This window comes from Dryobates pubescens, chromosome 36 (assembly GCF_014839835.1).
Source record: "Dryobates pubescens isolate bDryPub1 chromosome 36, bDryPub1.pri, whole genome shotgun sequence".
In the NCBI taxonomy this organism is placed as follows: Eukaryota; Metazoa; Chordata; class Aves; order Piciformes; family Picidae; genus Dryobates; species Dryobates pubescens.
Genome location: NC_071647.1, coordinates 5,548,285 through 5,569,146, shown reverse-complemented (window position 1 = coordinate 5,569,146; position 20,862 = coordinate 5,548,285). Strand labels below are relative to the sequence as shown.

Here is a 20,862-nt window from a genome sequence, read left to right as displayed (position 1 = left end):
AGCCCCTGGCTGCCCTCCCCAGCTGCCTCATGGCCCCCAGGGCAGAGGAGGGTGGTGCAGAGGAGCCCTGTGCCCTTCCCCAGCCCTGCCACCCACAGCACTCAGCTTGCTGAGGGATCCTCCTTGGCTTCTCTCAGCACCATCTCTGCCTCCCCCCACAGCCCCAGAGAGAAGGGGACTGAAAAAGCCCTGGAGCAGAGGATGCACTCAGGACTGACCTGGAGCTGCCTCAACCTCTCTAAACCCCCTCCAGGCAGGAGGGAAGGGGCAGCTCAGCCATGCCCTGCCTGGTGCCAGGCTCCCAGGGGTGGTGCACAGAGGGGCAGGGGGAGCTGGCAGGAGAGCCCAAAGGCTTCCTGCTCCTCTGCCCATCAGTGACTCCATGAAACTGGAGGAGTTTTGGCACCAGGACAGCCCAAGCCCCTCTGGCCAGCTGCTGTTGGGCTACCTGCCATGCCTGGGAAGGAGCCCTGGTGGCAGGTGGCTGCCAGCCCAGGGCCTGGCTCAGGAGCTGCAGTCTGCTTTCCTTTGAGGAACTTGTCCCTTCCCACCCCTGCCATCATTTCCCAGAAAGCCAGGTGGCAGGGGAGCCCTCCAGAGCCTCTGGGGACCTTTGCTGACGTTGCAAACCGCCCCCTGGGAAGCCTTGAACCCAGGCAGCCGTGGGCAGAGGGCAAACATTGTTTGGCTTTATCTGCAGCTCCCTGCTGCAGCCCTCTGCCAAGCCCTGCTGGCTGCCTGGCTGGAGAGCAAAGAGCTCATCCCAGGGCCTGCAGCACAGCAGCTGCAGCTCTAGGGACATCCAAGCCCTGGAGGAGGAGGCTGTGGCCACCCCTGAGGCATGAGGTCCTCAGCTGCCCTTCCCACCCTGCTGCTCCTCACCCTGCAGCTCACAGCTTGGGCATCGGCAGCACCGTAAGAGCTCTCTGTCTGTCTGTCTGTCTGTCCATGCCTGGTGGGAGGGCACAGGGTCTGGGCCCCTTGGCATTATGCAGTGGGATCTATCCCTTCCTGTCTGGCTGCTTGCTTGCTCAGGCTGCTGAGCTGCTCCTGCCCGTGGGTATGGAGGGCTTGGCCCATGGGGGGGCACTGGGGGCTGCTGGTTGCTGCCTGACCTGCAGCCCCTGGGTGAGCTGAGCCTCTGCTCTGGGGAGCTGAGACGTCCAGGAGAGGCCAGGAGCAGAGCAGGGAGGCTGGAGGAGGGGGCCCTGCAGCCCAGCCCTGGCTCCTCTGGCCCCAGCAGCTCCTGCCAGCCTCTGTGGGGTCTGTGCCGGGGTGGACCTCATCCCCACGCCTCTGCTGCCAGCTCTTCTCCTTGCCAGGAGCTATGTGGTCACCTGCCCAGCTGTCATCTACCACCCCCACACCACCACCCTGTGGGTCCATCTCAGTGGCCTCCACGAGCCTGTGCAGGCGACCATCCAGCTGCAGAGGGCAGCCAAGACCCAGAGCATCACCCTGCTGGACAGGGAGGTCCGGGAGCCTCGTCTGTACCTGAACATCACCTTCCCTGTGAGTGGCACCCCACAGGGAGCTGTCAGCATGGAATGGGGGTGCCCCAGTGCCCAAGCAGCTTCCACCAGCTCCCCTGAGCAAGGGGCTGTGGACCAAAGTGGGGCTGGGAGCAAGGGTGCCCTCCCTCCCCATCCCTTGGTAGGAGCTCATCCCCTGTGAAGGCAAAACCCTTCTGAGCAACCCGAGCGGGCTGGGGATAGCTGCCTCAGGGGGCTTGGGCTGGGGGACCTCTTGGGGTCCCTTCCAGGCCAAGCCAGTCTATGATTCTAAGCCTCCAAGCTCAGCCCAGTCCCTTGGTGGCTGAAATGCCCTGGCAGCAGTCCTGCAGGCTGGGGCAGGGGGCCTGGGGGGGACATCTCTTGCCAGCCCCTGGCTCAGGGAAGATGCTGCTGTGGGAGAAGTGAAGGGTCCCTGGGAGGAAGGAAGGGAGGGAGGGGGCAGGGCATGGTGGCCATGGCACATCCCTTGTCCTCACCTGCTGCCTGCTGTTGGTCCTGGCAGGCTCCAGCCCCTGCCCAAGGGGAGGAGGAGGTGGCAGAGCTGCAGGTCTCCATCCAGGGAGGGTCCCTCCAGGTCTCTGAAAAGAAGAAGGTGATGCTGAAGGCTCTGCAGCCTGGCATCCTCATACAGACAGACAAGGCTGTCTACAAGCCTGGGCAGCAAGGTGAGGGGGCAGGCTGGGCCACAAAGGGTGTGAGGGGGGCTCAGCCTTGCTCCTGGTGCTGCATGGGAACAGAGGGACTCCTCCTGGGCTGCACTGGGAACCCCAGCACCGGGCCAGGGCAATGCCAGGGCAATGCCAGGGCATGCTGGCAGCGCTGGAGGCTGTGCTGCCTGGGGGCAGTGCCCCACTGCTGGGCTTGGGGGTGGATGTCCATCCCCTTGGCCCATGGAGGATCCCTCTCCCTGAGGATTCCCTCATTGCCACCTCCCTGCTGGCTCTCTGCAGTGAGGCTCCGAGTGCTGTCCCTGGATCCAGACTTGGTTGCCAGCAATGAGAAGGTGAGGGCAGGGCTGGGGAAGGGCACAGGGCTCCTCTGCACCACCCTCCTCTGCCCTGGGGGCCATGAGGCAGCTGGGGAGGGCAGCCAGGGGCTGGTCCCTTAGGAATCATCCTGGGCTGCATCCAGAGAAGTGTGGCCAGCAGGGCAGGGAGGGGATTCTGCCCCTCTGCTCCACTCTGCTGAGACCACAGCTGCAGCTCTGGGGCCAGCTCTGGAGCCTCTGTGCCAGGGAGGGTCTGGAGGGGCTGGAAGGTGTCCAGAGCAGGGCCAGGAGGAGGAGCAGAGGGCTGGAGCTGCTCTGCTGTGAGCACAGCCTGAGGCAGTTGGGGTTGTGCAGGCTGGAGAGGAGAAGGCTCCCAGGAGACCTCATTGTGGCCTTGCAGGATCTGCAGGGGGCTCCAAGAAAGCTGGGGAGGGACTTTGGAGGGTGTCAGGGAGGGATAGGACTGGGGGGGATGGAGCAGAACTAGAAGTGGGGAGATTGAGATTGGCTGTGAGGAAGAAGTTGTTGCCCAGGAGGGTGGTGAGAGCCTGGCACAGGCTGCCCAGGGAGGTGGTGGAAGCCTCCTGCCTGGAGGTGTTTGCAGCCAGGCTGGAGGTGGCTGTGAGCAACCTGCTGTGGTGTGAGGTGTCCCTGGCCATGGCAGGGGGTTGGGGCTGGCTGAGCCTTGGGGTCCCTTCCAGCCCTGGCAGTTCTGGGACTCTCTGACCCCTGCTGCAGTCAGCCCTGCCTGGGGGGGCTGCAGCCCCGGGGGCTGGGGGTGCCCTGCCTGGCTCAGACAGGCTCCAGCAGGCTGAGGCAGGGCCAGCAGAGCTGCAGGGCTGCCATGGGAATGGAGCCCTGGAGCCTGGGGCAGGGCTGTGGGGCTGAGCAGTGGGCAGCAGGGCAGGTGGCACTGGCAGCCAGCAGGCAGCGAGGTGCCAGCAGAGCTCAGCCCCTGGCAGCCTCAGCGCTCAGCTGGGGCTCTGGAAGTGCAGGAGGGTCCTGGGGGAGATGGTTGTTGGCTTCCTCAGTGGGAGGCTGGGGAGCCACTGGAGCAGGGTGCCCAGAAAGGCTGTGGCTGCCTGGAAGTGCTCAAGGGCAGGCTGGCTGAGGCTGGGAGCAAGCTGGGCTGGTGAAAGGTGTCCCAGCCCGTGGCAGGGGGGTGGGAGCTGGGGGGTCTTTGAGGCCCCTTCCAACTGAAGCCATTGGGTGATTGCTGCAAAGGCAGCAGGAGCTGCAGCCTCTCCTTGCCATGCTGGCAGTGCCCTCAGCTCACCCCAGCCAGAGCTGCCCCCCAGGCTCCAAGCCCCTCCCCAAGGGACCTGAAGGGTTGGAAGCTCAGTGGATCCCACACACAGCCCTCACCCTGCTCCACCCCTGGCTGTGCCCACCCTGGGGAGACCCCAAGGAAGGCTTCCAGCTCCTCCTCTAACCACCTTCTGTTTGCCTTGCAGCTTCCCCTTGTGCTCCTCAAGGTCAGCCTGGGAGCTGGGGGGAGGCTCCTGGGGGGTGGGTTTGGGACAGCAGCAGGGCTGGGAGAGGAGGAGCAGAGTGCAGCTGGGGGCTGCTTTATGGTGGGGCGCCTGGGTGCTGGGGTGCCTGGGTGCTGGGGTCCCTGGGTGTTGGGGTGCCTGGGTGTTGGGGTGCCTGGGTGCTGGGGTCCCTAGGTGTTGGGGTGCCTGGGTGCTGGGGTGCCTGGATGCTGGGGTGCCTGGGTGCTGAGGTGCCTGGGTGCTGAGGTGCCTGGGTGCTGGGGTGCCTGGGTGCTGGAGTGCCTGGGTGCTGGGGTCCCTGGGTGCTGGGGTCCCTGGGTGTTGGGGTGCCTGGGTGTTGGGGTGCCTGGGTGCTGGGGTCCCTGGGTGCTGGGTTCACTGGGTGCTGGGGTGCCTAGGTGTTGGGGTGCCTGGGTGTTGGGGTGCCTGGGTGCTGGGGTCCCTGGGTGTTGGGGTGCCTGGGTGCTCGGGTCCCTGGGTACTGGGGTCCCTGGGTGTTGGGGTGCCTGGGTGTTGGGGTGCCTGGGTGCTGGGGTCCCTGGGTGTTGGGGTGCCTGGGTGTTGGGGTGCCTGGGTGCTGGGGTCCCTGGGTGTTGGGGTGCCTGGGTGTTGGGGTGCCTGGGTGCTGGGGTCCCTGGGTACTGGGGTCCCTGGGTGTTGAGGTGCCTGGGTGCTGAGGTGCCTGGGTGTTGGGGTGCCTGGGTGTTGGGGTCCCTGGGTGTTGGGGTGCCTGGGTGCTGGAGTGCCTGGGTGCTGGGGTCCCTGGGTGCTGGGGTCCCTGGGTGTTGGGGTGCCTGGGTGTTGGGGTGCCTGGGTGCTGGGGTCCCTGGGTGCTGGGTTCACTGGGTGCTGGGGTGCCTAGGTGTTGGGGTGCCTGGGTGTTGGGGTGCCTGGGTGCTGGGGTCCCTGGGTGTTGGGGTGCCTGGGTGCTCGGGTCCCTGGGTACTGGGGTCCCTGGGTGTTGGGGTGCCTGGGTGTTGGGGTGCCTGGGTGCTGGGGTCCCTGGGTGTTGGGGTGCCTGGGTGTTGGGGTGCCTGGGTGCTGGGGTCCCTGGGTACTGGGGTCCCTGGGTGTTGAGGTGCCTGGGTGCTGAGGTGCCTGGGTGTTGGGGTGCCTGGGTGTTGGGGTCCCTGGGTGTTGGGGTGCCTGGGTGCTGGAGTGCCTGGGTGCTGGGGTCCCTGGGTGCTGGGGTGCCTGGGTGCTGGGGTGCCTGGGTGTTGGGGTGCCTGGGTGCTGGGGTGCCTAGGTGTTGGGGTCCCTGGGTATTGGGGTGCCTGGGTGCTGGAGTGCCTGGGTGTTGGGATCATTAAGTGCTGGTGTACCTGGGGTGCTGGTGTCTCTGGGGTGCTGGTGTCTCTGGGTGCTGGTGCCCCTGGATACTGATGCCCCTGGGTGCTGATGCTGTCCCTGGGTGCTGGTGCCCCTGGGTGCTGATGCTGTCCCTGGGTGCTGGTGCCCCTGGGTGCCAGTGCCCCTGGGTGCCAGTGCCCCTGGGTGCTGGTGCCCCTGGGTGCCGGTGCCCCTGGGTGCCAGTGCCCCTGGGTGCTGGTGCCCCTGGGTGCCGGTGCCCCTGGGTGCCAGTGCCCCTGGGTGCTGACTCCTGCCCCTGCCCGCAGGACCCCAGCGGGAACCGCATCGCGCAGTGGCAGGATGTGACCCCGCAGCAGGGCATCGTGGACCTGTCCCTGCCCCTGGCTGCAGAGCCAGCCCTGGGCACCTACACCATCGAGGTGGAGGGGAAGACTCAGTCCTTCAGCGTGGCAGAATATGGTGTGTGGGGCCTGGGAGGTGCAGGGGGGGTGGGGGTCCCACCCCAGCGTGTGCCTGGGGGCACCATGGTCCCCAGGGCCGCCCAGGCACCCTGGCCCTTGTCCTGGGAGCAGCAAACCTCTCCCCCTTATGTCACCCTTTACTTTTGAGGGTGTCAGGGAGGGATGGGGCTGGGGGGGATGGAGCAGAACTAGAAACGGGTAGGTTCAGGTTGGATGTTCCTGGCTGGGAGCTGTGCCCCTGCTGTGAGCACAGCCTGAGGGAGTTGGGGTTGTGCAGGCTGCAGAGGAGAAGGCTCCCAGGAGACCTCATTGTGGCCTTCCAGGATCTGCAGGGGGCTGCAAGAAAGCTGGGGAGGGAGTTTTGAGGGTGCCAGGGAGGGATAGGACTGGGGGGATGGAGCAGAACTAGAAGTGGGGAACTTGAGATTGGCTGTGAGGAAGAAGTTGTTCCCCAGGAGGGTGGTGAGAGCCTGGCCCAGGCTGCCCAGGGAGGTGGTGGAAGCCTCCTGCCTGGAGGTGTTTGCAGCCAGGCTGGAGGTGGCTGTGAGCAACCTGCTGTGGTGTGAGGTGTCCCTGCCCATGGCAGGGGGTTGGAACTGGCTGAGCCTTGGGGTCCCTTCCAGCCCTGACAGTTCTGTGTCCTCCACCAGTGCTGCCCAAGTTTGAGCTGAGCATTGACCTCCCCACCGTGGTGCTGGAGAAGGATGAGAAGTTCCGGATGGAGATCTGTGGACGGTGAGCCTGAAACAGGCTGTGGCAGGGAGGGGGAGGGGATGGGATGGGATGGAATGGAATGGAATGGAATGGAATGGAATGGAATGGAATGGAATGGAAAGAATAGGAATGGAAGAGGCCTTCAAGATCATTGTGTCCAACCTATCATCCAGCACCATCTGATCAACCAAACCATGGCACCAAGTGCCACATCCAAGCCCCTCTTGAACACCTCCAGGGATGGGGACTCCACCATCTCCCTGGGCAGCACATCCCAGTGGCCAATCTCTCTTGCTGGGAAGAATTTCTTCCTAAGATCCAGCCTGAACCTCCCCTGGCACAGCTGGAGACTGTGTCCTCTTGTTCTGCTGCTGGGTGCCTGGGAGAAGAGCCCAACCCCCACCTGGCTACAACCTCCCTGCAGGGAGTTGCAGAGAGCAAGAAGGTCTCCCCTGAGCCTCCTCTTCTGCAGGCTAAGCAACCCCAGCTCCCTCAGCCTCTCCTCCCAGGGCTGTGCCCCAGACCCCTCCCCAGCTTTCTTGCCCTTCTCTGGACACCTTCCAGCAGCTCAACCTCTTTCCTAAGCTGAGGAGCCCAGAGCTGGCCACAGGACTCCAGGTGTGGCCTGAGCAGTGCTGAGCACAGGGCACAAGGACTTCCCTGCTCCTGCTGGCCACACTCTGCCTGCTGCAGGCCAGGCTGCCATTGGCTTTCCAGGGTGGGGTCCATCAAGTCCCCCCTCCCCCCAACAGGTACACCTATGGGAAGCCTGTCCAGGGGAAGGTCCAGGCCAGCTTCTGCAAACCCTCGAGGCACATCAGGTTCATGTCCAGACCTGAGGATCCTCCTCCCAAAGAGAACAACTGCATGGAGGTCAGGGGGAAGGTGAGCAGGGCTGGGGGGGCTGGGTGCTGCTGGGACAGCCTCTTCCCAGGCCCACTGCTGAGGGCCTTGGCTCTTTCCCTGCAGGCTGGGAGGAATGGCTGCTTTTCCACAGAGGTCTCCTTGGCTGCCTTCAACGTCACCAGGTCCATGCATGAGAAGCCAATCCAAGTCCAGGTGTCGCTGGTAGAGGATGGGACAGGTAGGGGCAGTGATGTTCTGCCCCTTGGGGATGGGCATTGCTCCTGGGGCAGTCCCTGTGTGCCATGGGGGTGTTGAGCTTCTCCAGAGAAGCCCAAATGCAGCATTGTGATTTAGAGCTCCAGGCTCACCTGGGACCTGAGCAACACAGAATCCCAGAGCTGCCAGGGCTGGAAGGGAGCTCAAGGCTCAGCCAGCCCCAACCCCCTGCCATGGCCAGGGACACCTCACACCACAGCAGGTTGCTCACAGCCACCTCCAGCCTGGCTGCAAACACCTCCAGCCAGGAGGCTGCCACCACCTCCCTGGGCAGCCTGTGCCAGGCTCTCACCACCCTCCTGGCCAACAACTTCTTCCTCACAGCCAATCTCAAGTTCCCCACTTCTAGTTCTGCTCCATCCCCCCCAGTCCTATCCCTCCCTGACACCCTCAAAAGTCCCTCCCCAGCTTTCCTGCAGCCCCCTGCAGATCCTGGAAGGCCACAATTAGAATCATAGAATCAACCAGGTTGGAAAAGACCTCAGAGATCATCCAGTCCAACCTCTCACCCAGCACCATCTGAGCAACACAACCATGGCACCAAGGGCCTCATCCAGGCTCTTCCTAAACACCTCCAGGGATGGGGACTCCACCACCCCCCTGGGCAGCACATCCCAGTGGCCAATCTCTCTTGCTGGGAAGAATTTCTTCCTAAGATCCAGCCTAAACCTCCCCTGGCACAGCTTGAGATTGTGTCCTCTTGTTCTGCTGCTGCTTGCCTGGCAGAAGAGACCAACCCCCACCTGGCTCCAACCTCCCTGCAGGGAGTTGCAGAGAGCAAGAAGGTCTCCCCTGAGCCTCCTCTTCTGCAGGCTAAGCAACCCCAGCTCCCTCAGCCTCTCCTCCCAGGGCTGTGCCCCAGACCCCTCCCCAGCTTTCTTGCCCTTCTCTGGACACCTTCCAGCAGCTCAACCTCTTTCCTAAGCTGAGGAGCCCAGAGCTGGCCACAGGACTCCAGGTGTGGCCTCAGCAGTGCTGAGCACAGGGCACAAGGACTTCCCTGCTCCTGCTGGCCACACTCTTCCTGCTGCAGGCCAGGATGCCCTTGGCCTCCTTGGCCCCCTGGGCACACTGCTGGCTCTTGTTCAGCCTACTATCAACCACTACCCCCAGGTCCCTTTCTGCCTGGCTGCTCTCCAAACACTCTGTCCCCAGCCTGTGGCACTGCCTGGGGTTGCTGTGGCCAAAGTGCAGCCCCTGGCACTTGGACTTGTCTCCTGGGAGCCTTCTCTTCTCCAGACTGAACAGCCCCAACTATTCAAGTTCTGACCAGAGAAAGGGTCAGGAGGCTAACAAAACTTCCCAGGCTCCAAGGATTTGGCCAACAGTGAGATGAGTCCTTGCAAAGTGAAGCTGTGGTTTCACCCAGGCTGCTTGTGTGGCTTGCCCCTTGGAGCTAATCCCCCAGCCACCACCCTGGTCACACCAGAATTCACCTCCAGAGGCTTGGCTTTGGAAAAGGAGAAGGCCATGTGCTGTCCCCTGGCCCCAGGGTGGTCCTGCATTGGTGAAGGACCTCTGCTGAAGTCTCTGCAGCCAGCTGCACCCCGGCTCCAGCTCCAAACCAGGCCGCGGAGGCTCTGCTCTGCTGCTGGGAGGTGCAAGCTCTGCTGGGTGCTGGTGGCTGCAGAGGCAAAGCCTGCAGGGGCATTTTCTGCACCCTGGTGGGGAAGGTGGCAGCAGGTCACCTGTGCCCTGTGTCCCTGCAACAGCCTCAGCCCCCCACTCCCTCCCCACAGGGCTGGAGGTGAGAGGCACCAAGAGCCTCGAGATTGTGCCCGAAAGCTTCACCGTCACCTTCGAAGGCACCGATGGTTTCTACAGGCCTGGCATCCCCTACACTGGCATGGTAATGGGGGGGGTCCCTGCACCCCACAGGGCTCCTCTGCACCCTGCTGCACCCAGCCATGCCCCTGCTGCCCCCCAGCCCTGTGCAGAGCAGCCCAACCCTGGGCTCCTCCCCTGCCCTCCCGCTGCAGATGCTGCTGAAGGGAGCTGCCGGCGCCGCGCTGCCGCACAAGCAGCTCCTGCTCATCGTGAGCCAGCAAGGAGGAGAGGTGAGGCAGACCCTCCTGACTGACTCCTCAGGGACAGCCTCCTTCGAGCTGGACACCTCTGGCTGGACTGGCAGAGTCTCCTTGGAAGTAAGTGGTGGATCTCCCACCCCTCGGGGGCCTGGAGCTGCTCTCGGCAGCAGCGTGGGGCTGGGCACACAGAGCTGTCAGGGCTGGAAGGGAGCTCAAGGCTCAGGCAGCCCCAACCCCCTGCCATGGCCAGGGACACCTCACACCACAGCAGGTTGCTCACAGCCACCTCCAGCCTGGCTGCAAACACCTCCAGGCAGGAGGCTTCCACCACCTCCCTGGGCAGCCTGTGCCAGGCTCTCACCACCCTCATGGGGAACAACTTCTTCCTCACAGCCAATCTCAATCTCTCCACTTCTAGTTTTGCTCCATCCCCCCCAGTCCTATCCCTCCCTGACACCCTCAGAAGTCCCTCCCCAGCTTTCTTGCAGCCCCCTGCAGATCCTGGAAGGCCACAATGAGGTCTCCTGGGAGCCTTCTCCTCTCCAGACTGCACAACCCCAACTCTCTGTCTGTCCTCATAGCAGAGGCACAGCTCCCAGCCAAGAAGCTGCATCAGTGGTGTCTGCTTGGACAGTTGGACTCCATGATCCCAGAGGCTTTGTCAGCTGAAATAATTCTCTGATCAAGGTGGTGAAGCCATCCAGGATCATCACCTTGATTTCTAGCTCCATTGCTCAGGCTCAAGTCAAGCAATGAGAGAGACTTCAGAGCAGCCTTCCAGTACCTGAAGGGGCTCCAGGAGAGCTGGGGAGGGACTTTGGACAAGGGCTGGGAGGGACAGGATGAGGAACAATGGCTTTGAGCTGGGAGAGGGGAGACTGAGACTGGAGAGGAGGAAGAAGTTCTTTAGAGTGAGGCTGGGGAGACTCTGGCACAGGCTGCCCAGGGAGGCTGTGGCTGTCCCCTCCCTGGAGGTGTTCAGGGCCAGGCTGGATGAGGCCCTGAGCAGCCTGGGCTGGGGGGAGGTGTCCCTGCCCCTGGCAGGGGGTTGGAACTGGATGATCATTCAGGTCCCTTCCCACCCAACCCATTCTATGAACCTCTGGATCTGCCACCCCTTGGGACCCTTGAGCTGCTCTCTCCACTGGAATGGGGCTGGGCACATCTCCAAGCCATCTCCAGTGATGGCTCCAGGCTGGGGGCTTCTGCATGGCTTCAGCACCTTGATTTCTACCTCCATTGCTCAGGGCCAAGTCAAGAAGCCATCTGACAGCGAGAAGGATGTCTTGGACCCCCCCTACTACAGTGCCCACTGGAGGGTCAGCCCTTTCTTCTCAGCCAGCAAGAGCTTCCTGCAGCTGCGCTGGGGGCAGAGCAGGGCAGCCTGTGGCCAGCCCCAGCAGCTCTGGGTGGACCTCATCCTTAGCAAGGAGGCCTTGGGGACTGAGCTGGACAACGTGGATGTGGTCTTCCTGGTGAGCCCCAGCTTGGAGAGGGAGGGCAGCAGGTATCAGGGTGGCTGTGCATGAAGGTCCACCTCTGCACACACATCACAGCCATGCCCCTGAGGACAAGGCAATGGTTGGGGTCTCCTGGTTAGACTGAAGGAAGAGGTTGGCAGAGGTCTGCTGGCACTGTTGGACCTGCATGCCAGGGGATGCTGTTGTAGGGGCTGGAGACTGGGCAAGGTCAAAAACCATGCCCAGCACTCTTGCCCTTGGGTGCCTCCTCCATCAGGTTCCACACAAAGCATCACTTCAGTTGTTCCATCTCCTCCTCTGCAGGTCCTGGCCAAGGGCACCCTTGCCACTGTCCTCAGGAAAGAGCTGCCTGCAGAGCCTGGTAGGTCTGGAGGCACGGATGGGCTGTGCAGGGCTCTGCTCTCCACCCCTGGTCCTCATCTCCTCTCCTGTCCTGTGGTGCAGGGCTGAGAAGCTTCTCCCTGGAGCTGCCCATCAGCCACAAGCTGGCACCCCAGGTCAAGGTGCTGGCCTATGCTGTGCTGCCCAGCGGTGAGATGGTGTCGGACAGCAACGAGCTGCAGGTCAACTGCTTGCCCAGCCAGGTGAGAGGAGGCTGCTGGAGGTGGAGGCTTCACTCCATGGCTCCCCCACAGCTGCAGGAGCCCTGTGCTCCACCCTGCTGCAGATCCATCACCTCCTGCTCCCCAGAGCCTCATCCTTGTCCAGAATAGACTTCCCTGCCCATGGCAGGGGGGTTGGAACTGGGTCCCTTCCAACCCTAAGAATTCAATGATTCTAAGAGACTTCCACACCCATGGCTGGGTCCTGCTCCATGGGAGGTGTCTCCCCCTGCTGCCTCTGCCCCTGTGTGTGTCCCCCCCAGGTGAAGGTGGCTTTTTCCGAGGCCAGGGCTCTGCCCGGCTCGGCGCTGCGGCTGCAGCTGGAGGCTGCCCCTGGCTCCCTGTGTGCCCTCCGTGCCCTGGACCGCAGTGTGCTGCTCCTGAGGCCCCAGGCTGAGCTCAGTGCAGAGCTGGTGAGTGGTGGCACTGCCCCCACAGCCCCAGGGACCAGCTGGGGATGGTGGAGAGCAGAGGAGACGCTGGCTTGGAGCTGCCCTACGGGAGCTGGGTGGCACCGCTGCTGCTGGGCAGGGGCTAGGGGCCCGGCTGCCTTTGTCCCTACAACACATCTTTGTCCCCAGGTCTACGAAGCAGTCCCTAAGTTCTACTACCCTGAAAGGGTTCAGGAGCCACCACGCTGCCCAACATTCCCCTGGTTCTATGGTCCTGGCCTTGAGTTCCCCCTCACGCCTGGGCTGAGGGGGCAGGAGCTCCTTCCCCACCAGAGGAGGCATCCCCTGACCTCTCCTTCCTGGAGGGAATCCCAGATGGAGACCTACAAATTATTCCAGGTAAAGGCCCTGCCCACCTGTGCCAGCTCATTCCTCTTCATCCAGGAGCTGGCTGTGCCCTGCTCAGGGCGCTGGGAAAGCACAGCACCACCTCCTGCAGGCCACGCTCACAGCAAAGTTCCTTCCCTTGCCCACCCCCCCCAGGCTCCAACCCTGCCCTAGACGATCCTTGAGGTCCCTTCCAGCCTGGTGTTCTATGAGGCTGTTCTGTTCCCCACCTGGTGCCCTCTGCACCCTGTGACTATGTAGAGCTGGGATGGGGACATTCCTCCTGCTGGCCGCCAGAGGTGGACAGAGCTCTTCTCTTCTTCCCAGGACGCAGCGCTGAAGCTTTTCACCAACGCCAGGACCGGGGATGACTGCAAGGAGAGGACCTTTGGCTTGCCTGGGCCCCCAGCTCCCAGAGGTCAGCATGGCCCTCAGCTTCCTCGCTCCACTGAGCCCTCTCAGGAGGGAAGAGCAAAGAGCTGGTGGCCAGTCCTGGCTGCTGCGTCCTCATGAGGCCTTGGAGCCACCCTGAATATCCACACAGCACCCAGGGGACCGAAGAGGACTGGAAAGGCTTCGGGGAGCCTTTCGGGCTGCCAGCTGGCAAGGTGCAGCTGAGCTGCAGAGAGCTCTGGGCTCTGATTCCTGCTCTGCCTTTCCCAGGTGAGCCCAGCCTCGTGGGTTTGTCGGTGCCACATGCTGCCTCAGGAAGAAGGGGATTTGTCATCCCAGACCACACTGCCCCTGAGGAGCCTCCAGCCCCCCGGACCTACTTCCCAGAGACCTGGCTGTGGGACCTGGTCCCTGTGGGGTGAGTGAGGAAGGCACCCATGGGGCTGGTCCTTTCTCCACACCTCCCCTCCTGCATGGAGGGAGGTTAAGCACCTCAGAACAACTCCTTCTGCCCCACTGAGAGAGCCAACCCAGCTGGGCTTGGCAGCAGGGGGTGGGATGGCCTCAGGGTGTTCTCCATCCTGCAGGGAGAGCGGCTCTGCGGAGGTGGCAGTGACAGTGCCCGACACCATCACCAGCTGGGAAGCTGGGATGCTCTGCACATCTCCCCTGGGCTTGGGGCTGGCCCCTGCCACCACCCTGACCACCTTCAAGCCCTTCTTTGTGGAGCTGGCACTGCCCTACTCCGTGGTCCGCCAGGAAGCCTTCACCCTGGTGGCCACCGTCTCCAACTACCTGCAGCAGTGCCTGCGGGTGAGCGGGGCTGGGGAGGGGGCCCTGGGGCTGGGGTCTGGCGGGGGCTGACGGAGCTGTGGCCGTGGCCTGGCAGGTCCAGGTGAGGCTGGAGGAGTCTCTGGAGCTGGAGGTGTCAGCAGAAGCAGCTGAGGAGCACGGCAGCTGTGTCTGTGCAGGAGAGGCCAGGACCTTCCGCTGGGACGTGCGAGCCACCAGCCTGGGTACGGAGCGCCAGGGGTCCTGAACCGCTGCCTGGGGACCCCCTCAGGGGGTGGGGTGGGCAGGGAGGACAGGGGCAAGTGCAGTGCCACCTGAGAAGCTCTCCTGCTCTCCATTTTCACCTTCCTTGTCACCTCCAAGCGCTGCTCCTCAACCTGCTGACCCCCATTGCAAGCCAGCCAGCCCCACACGGAGCCCCAGAGCCTGCTGCAAGCCTGCGGGGCTGTGGTGTGAGCTGGGAAGGGCTTCGTGAGGCCTGAGGACCCCACTTCCATCTGCAGGGGAGGTGAACATCACTGTCAGCACCGAGGCCCTCCGCTCTGCAGAGCTCTGTGGCAACGAGCTGCCCGTGGTGCCAGCCCAGGGTGCTGTGGACACTGTGATAAAGCCTTTGCTGGTGCAGGTCAGGCAGGGAGGAGCAGAGGGGGATGGGTTTGGGGTCGGGGTCTGAGCAGCCCTCGGGGTGCAGAGGGAGAGCCAGGAGTGGGACAGCCCCATCCCCGAGCTGGGGCTGCAGGGGTGGCCCTGGGGAGCAGGGGGACAGGGCTGGTCCCTTCTCCTGACCCCCTGTGATGCTGCTTCCCCACAGCCCGGGGGCATCCTGGTGGAGAAGGCACACAACTCCCTGCTCTGCCAGGAAGGTAGGACATGGGGCAGGGATGCTTGGCCACTGCTCTCAAGGACCACCAGGCTGGAGGAGCCAGGCACCGGGGTCCCTAGGGGCTCCCAGCTGAGATGCTGCCCTGAGCCCATGGAGGCTTGGAGCAGGAGGGGGTTGGGCAAGGTGCCGTGGTGCCAGGCCAGGAGGAGCTGGGCATCCCCACAATCACTGCCCTCCATCCCCACAGCCGCTGAAGAGATCTCCCTGGAGGTTCCTGCAGAGGCCTTGGAGGGCTCCCAGCGAGCCCAGGTCACGGTGATGGGTAAGGGGCAGGCTGGGGCCCAGGCAGGGCCCAGAGCTCCATGGGCCAAGCTCAGCAGGAGCTGGGAGCACCAGAGCTGAGGGGGAAGGGGGGACACAGGGTGCTGGTGGCAGGGGGGGCACAGGAGGTGAGGGTGTTCCTCTTGCCCTGCTGGCACAGGTGACATCATGGGCAACGCTGTGCAGAACCTGGACCGCCTGCTGGCCATGCCCCATGGCTGTGGGGAGCAGAACATGGTTCTCTTTGCCCCCAACATCTACATCCAGCAGTACCTGGAGAAGACTGGGCAGCTGCAGCCCGAGCTCCGTGCCAAGGCCCAGAGCTTCCTGCAGAGAGGTGAGAGCCCCTGGTGCCCTCCCCTGCCCATCCCACCGGCACTGCACTGCTGCTGGGGGACACCGACACCCCACAGACCCCCTCCCCCTTTTCTCCCTGCCCCCCAGCGTGGGTCTGGGCTCCAGGCTGCTCCAGGACCCCCCAGGGGTGTGCAGAGCACCAGGCACAGCCTCATGGCCACCTCCTCCCTGCAGGGTACCAGCAAGAGCTGCTCTACAAACACAGCGACGGCTCCTACAGTGCCTTTGGGAAGAGTGATGCAGAAGGCAACACCTGGTGAGGCCACACCTGGTGAGGCCACACGGGGCTGGGGCAGTGGCATCCAGCTGTGGGACCCCCAGCACAAGAGAGATGTGGAGCTGGGTCCAGAGGAGGCCACAAATGCTCAGAGGGCTGGAGAACCTCTGCCGTGGGGACAGGCTGGGGCTGGTCAGCCTGGAGAAGGGAAGGCTCCAGGGAGACCTCAGAGCTGCATTTCAAATCGAAAGGGGACCTACAGGCAGGCTGGGGAGGGACTGTTCAGAAGGGGCTGTGGGGATAGGATGAGAGGCAATGGTTTGAAAGTGGAGCAGGGCAGAGTCAGGTTGGACATCAGGAGGAAGCTCTGCACAGGGAGGCTGGGGAGACCCTGGCACAGGCTGCCCAGGGAGGCGGTCGAAGCTGGAGACATTCAAGGTCAGACTTGACATAGCCCTGGGCAGCCTGCTCTGGTTGGAGCTGTCCCTGCTGAGTGCAGGGGGGCTGCACAAGATGACCTTGGAGGTCCCTCCCAACCCAATACAATCTGTGAGTGCCACCAGGGACTGGCAGTGCCAGGCCTCCTCCTGCCACCAAGACATAGCCCGGCCCCGGTGCCCCAGCCCTCAGCCCTCTCTCTGGCTCGCAGGCTGACGGCTTTTGTCCTCAAGTCCTTCGGGCAAGCCCGAGCCTATGTGGCCATCGAGGAGCAGCACATCCGGGAGGCGCTGCGCTGGCTGCAGGAGCAGCAGCAGCCGCGGGGCTGCTTCCGCAGCGTGGGGAAGCTCTTCAACAACGCTCTGCAGGTGGGACAGCAGCGTGGGCTGGCAGGGCACACCGTGGGCTGGCACGGCAGGGCACACCGTGGGCTGGCACGGCAGGGCACACACGTCCTGCAGCGGTCCCGGCGTGTCCCTGTGCTGCTGGCACGGCACGGCACGGCACGGCCGGACCCGTCTGCCGCTGTCCCCTCTGCAGGGCGGTGTGTCGGACGAGCTCTCGCTGTCAGCCTATGTCACTGCTGCCATGCTGGAGCTGGGGCTGCCTCCGACGGTGAGGATCATCCCCGCTGCCGGGGCAGGGGGTTTGGCCGATCCAGGCCACCTCCTAGCCCAGCTCTTAGTCTTGCTGGGCGGAACTGGGCTCCCTCAGCCCTGCCCACGCCCCTGGGCTGGCTCCTGACTCCGCTGCCACGCCAGGACCCGACGGTGAGCTTAGCCCTGCAGTGCCTGGAGGCCTCGGCCGCCGATGACCTCTACACTCAGGCGCTGCTCGCCTACGTCCTGGGGCTGGCAGGGCGCTGGGAGCAGCAGCAAGCCCGGCTGAAGAGCCTGGCTGAGCGCAGCATCAGTGCAGGTAGCGCCCGGCACGGGCAGGGGCACCTCTGGGCAGTGCCCCCTCAGCTCTTTGGGAACCCCGGAGCGGGGGCGGGGGGGTGGTCGAGCTCTCACCTGCTTCTCTCCCAGAGGGGCAGCTCCACTGGCAGAGGAAGGGGAAGGCTCTGCCCTTCTCGCAGGGCTCTTGGGCTGCTGCTGCCCCAGCAGAGGTGGAGATGACTGCTTACGTCCTCCTGGCCTACCTCACCCAGCCCCAGGTGTCCTCTGCCGACCTGGGCACCGCCTCCCGCATCGTCCGCTGGCTCAGCAGGCAGCAGAACCCCTACGGGGGCTTCGCCTCCACACAGGTACCGGCTCCGGGCTCCCCCGGGGCTGCTCCCCTCCGGAACCCCTCTCTGGAACTCGGGGCGCCCCCAGCTCGGCGCCTCCCCAGCATCACAGAACGGTTTGGGTTGGAAGGGACCTTGCAGCTCACCCAGTTGCAGCCCCCTGCCGCGGGCAGGGACAGCTCCCACCGGAGCAAGGCTGCGGGAGGTCGCATCCAGCCCGGCCCTTCTGCACGCCCAGGACACCGTGGTGGCCCTGCAAGCCCTGGCCAAGTATGCTGCCCTGACCTACGGTGAGAACGGCGACTTCGTGGTGACAGTGACGTCCCCGACGGGCACCACGCAGCGCTTTGAGCTGCACAACAGCACCAGGCTGCTGCTGCAGCGGGCGGCTCTGCACCAGCTGCCGGGGACCTACGGGCTGCGAGCCCGCGGGCAGGGCTGCGCCCTGCTGCAGGTGGGTAGGGCCCAGGGTGCCCAGCCCGGTGCCCGCTTGGCGGCCCTAAGCCTCCTGTGTGCCCCCAGGTGACCCTCAGGTACAACGTGCCACCCCCCCCCGGCGCGGGGGCCTTCCACCTCTGCGTGGAGACCAAGCCCCGGACGTGCAAGGGGGATGCCCGCCGCCGCTTCCGCCTGCTCCTGCGGGCACGGTAGGGGCTGGGGCTGCCCCGGGACCTGGGGGGGCTGCGAGCAGCCCAGAAGGGAAGGTAGAGTCCAAACCCACCCTGGGGCTCTGCCCTGGCAGGTACACCGGGAAGCGTCCCACCACCAACATGGCTGTGATTGAGGCCAGGCTGCCCTCTGGCTACGTCCCGGACAAGACGTCGGTGGCAGAGGTGAGGAGTCCGCTGCTCCCGAGCCCCCTCTGCCCCCCCAGGGCATCCACCCTGCCCCGAGTCCCTGCCCCTCGGGGGCAGCAGGACGTGGAGGGGCAGCTGCTCAGGGTGCTGGCCCTGCCTGGGGCACCCAGCGAGCAGCTGTAGCCCATCCTGAGCTGTGTCCCTGCAGCTGAAGAGGCAGCAGCTGGTGAAGAAGGTGGAGGTGCAGCCTGAGCAGGTGACCATTTACCTGGACCAGGTGAGCTGGGGCACAGGGAGAGCAGCAGGACCCTGCCTGCTGGGGCATGGGGCTGCTTCCCCAGCACTGCTGCTTGCACCTCACCCTTGGGTGACCTCTACAGCTAACAAAGGAGAAGGAGACCTTCACCTTCTTTGCCAAGCAGGATGTCCCAGTGATGGACCTGCAACCGGCCACCGTGACACTGTATGACTACTATGAGACAGGTGAGACCCACTGGGGGCAGGTGAGACCCATTGGGGACAGGCGAGACCCAGTGGGGGCAGGTGGGACCCATTGGGGGGAGGCGAGCCACACTGGGGACAGGTGAGACCCACTGGGGGGAGGTGAGACCCACTGGGGGCAGGTGAGACCCATTGGGGACAGGTGAGACCCATTGGGGGGAGGCGAGCCACACTGGGGACAGGTGAGACCCACTGGGGGGAGGTGAGACCCACTGGGGGCAGGTGAGACCCATTGGGGACAGGCGAGACCCAGTGGGGGCAGGTGAGACCCACTGGGGGCAGGTGAGACCCACTGGGGACAGGTGAGACCCATTGGGGACAGGCGAGACCCAGTGGGGGCAGGTGAGACCCACTGGGGGCAGGTGAGACCCATTGGGGACAGGTGAGACCCATTGGGGGGAGGCGAGCCACACTGGGGACAGGTGAGACCCACTGGGGGGAGGTGAGACCCACTGGGGACAGGTGAGACCCACTGGGGGGAGGTGAGACCCACTGGGGACAGGTGAGACCCACTGGGGGGAGGTGAGACCCACTGGGGGCAGGTGAGACCCATTGGGGGGAGGCGAGCCACACTGGGGACAGGTGAGACCCACTGGGGGGAGGTGAGACCCACTGGGGACAGGTGAGACCCACTGGGGGGAGGTGAGACCCACTGGGGGCAGGTGAGACCCACTGGGGGGAGGCGAGCCACACTGGGGACAGGTGAGACCCACTGGAGGGAGGTGAGACCCACTGGGGGGAGGTGAGACCCACTGGTCTGGGGCTCCTGGCCCTGCTGCCTCCCCAGTTGCTCAGGGGGTGTCAGGCTGAGCTGCCAGTTGACACTGATTAGGTTTGTGTCCTCAATGGGAGCAGATCACCCTGAGCCCCTCGGCCACCATCCTTCCCTCAGCCCCTCGGCCACCATCCTTCCCTCAGCCCCTCGGCCACCATCCTTCCCTCAGCCCCTTGCTCACCATCCTTCCCCTCACAGGTGACCGTGTGGATGTTGCCTACAGTGCTCCTTGCAGCTCAGGTAGGGGCTGAGCCTGGCAGGGCACAGGGGACACTCTCCTTCCCCCCCAGTCGGGGTCTTGGCAGGGACCCTGAAAGGCCATTCTGGGCTCTGAGCCCCTGGTCCCAGGAGGAGAGCAGTAGGTGGGGGTGGAAGAGCTCAGCCAAGACGCTGGGGGTCCTGGATGGGGTTTGGGGCCTCTTGGGGGATGAGACACTGAGCTCCCAGGGATGGAGCTCCCTTGGGGGGCAGGGGACAGTCAGGGGTGGCTGAGGGGCAGAGGGGCTCCTCTCACCCCCACATCTCATTCTGGAGAGGCTGATGGTGAGGAGCAGGGAAACTTCTGGCACAGCCTGAAGCCTTGCAGCTGGGCCACCAAGGACTGGCACAACCAAAGGTCTCTGCTCCTGCCCTGGCCACAGCTCTGACCCTCCACAGGGGCAGAAGATGTCCTGGAGATAAGCTCAGGACTTCCAGAAGGGCAGAGCCGGATCCCAACAGAACCAGAAGGGGAGAGCTCGGTGCCAGCAGCACCAGAAGGGCAGGACTCGATGCCAGCAGCACCAGAAGGGCAGGACTTGATGCCAGCAGCACCAGAAGGGCAGGACTTTGGTTCTGGGGGGGATACAGTTAGACCACTCTTGATGTGGCTGTGGCCCCCTCACCGTTCCCAAGGGTAGCCAGCTTCCCCTTCCCCCAGAGGAGCAGATCTCGATGCTAGGACCAGGGGCAGGCCGCTTGCTCTGGAACTGGCCCCCTCCTCATCTGATCAGAACAGAGGCACCCTGAAGCCAGCAGTGCCACAGCCCCAGGGCTGATGCAGACCCACAGCCAGAGCTCTTCCTGTGCTGCCAGCCCCTGCCAGGGACGTTGGACTTTGGCTGAGCAGCCCAGGGGCGGCTTTACAAGGACCCCCTCGGTGCACCTTCTCCTTCCCGGCACCAGGGAACTCTGGGGCACCAGGTCAGGCCTCTGCACACCCCAGAGCACTGGAACAGGACCAAGAGGTCCTGTCAGTCCCACTGCCCCTTCCCCAGCAGATCCCCACCACCACTCACCCATCCTGCTCTCCCTGGGCAGCATGGTGCCACCCCGGCCCCCTCTCCGGCACCAACACGGTGCCCCTGTCACCAAGAGGGACCTGGGGCCACCAAGAGGGACCTGGGGCCACCTCCACAATGCCAGCACTCGTTGATGCAGAGCAGCCTGCTTCCTCCATGGGTCTAAATAAATCATTGGCTCAAGCACATTTCTTCTCTTGGTCTTTCTTGGTCTTTTCCTCACCACCCACCTGGGCTCGGGGCTCACCGTCCCGAGATCCTGGTGCCAAATACAGCCCAGGGAGCTGTCCCCTGAGCCACCACCTCCCTGGGAACAGCCACGTGGACGTTTGTGTGACCTCAGCAGGGCAAGAGCCTCTCAGCAGCGGTGAGATGCAGCCACACAGCCAGCAGAGAGGAGGCCACCCAAACCCTCCCTGCCTCAGCGGCGGGCAGGAGGCCGAGTCAC

The 20,862-nt window shown here is 64.2% G+C and overlaps 1 protein-coding gene across 1 annotated transcript; it reads left to right on the top strand.

Moving 5' to 3' along the window:
• The first annotated feature begins 839 nt into the window (after positions 1–839).
• Positions 840–18,445, top strand: LOC104309558 (alpha-2-macroglobulin-like protein 1). The gene is made up of 33 exons (XM_054176617.1): positions 840–915; positions 1,323–1,512; positions 2,017–2,179; positions 2,465–2,517; positions 3,957–3,977; positions 5,612–5,765; positions 6,418–6,502; positions 7,234–7,366; positions 7,451–7,565; positions 9,343–9,452; positions 9,583–9,747; positions 10,878–11,105; positions 11,415–11,472; positions 11,556–11,695; positions 11,977–12,126; positions 12,820–12,910; positions 13,156–13,303; positions 13,473–13,698; positions 13,775–13,901; positions 14,181–14,302; positions 14,489–14,540; positions 14,748–14,822; positions 14,982–15,158; positions 15,353–15,434; positions 16,045–16,201; positions 16,374–16,448; positions 16,595–16,751; positions 16,862–17,079; positions 17,300–17,515; positions 17,584–17,708; positions 17,804–17,894; positions 18,067–18,135; positions 18,239–18,445. Exons 1-33 carry the CDS (start codon positions 842–844, stop codon positions 18,443–18,445), a joined length of 4,254 nt encoding a protein of 1,417 aa, XP_054032592.1. The 5' UTR covers positions 840–841.
• The last annotated feature ends 2,417 nt before the right edge of the window (positions 18,446–20,862 follow it).

Coding starts and splice junctions, on each gene's coding strand:
- LOC104309558 (XM_054176617.1), top strand. CDS start 842: ATGAGGTCCTCAGCTGCCCTTCCCACCCTGCTGCTCCTCACCCTGCAG. Junction 7,367..7,450: donor GCATGGAGGTCAGGGGGAAG/GTGAGCAGGGCT, acceptor CTTTCCCTGCAG/GCTGGGAGGAATGGCTGCTT. Junction 9,453..9,582: donor GCATCCCCTACACTGGCATG/GTAATGGGGGGG, acceptor CTCCCGCTGCAG/ATGCTGCTGAAGGGAGCTGC.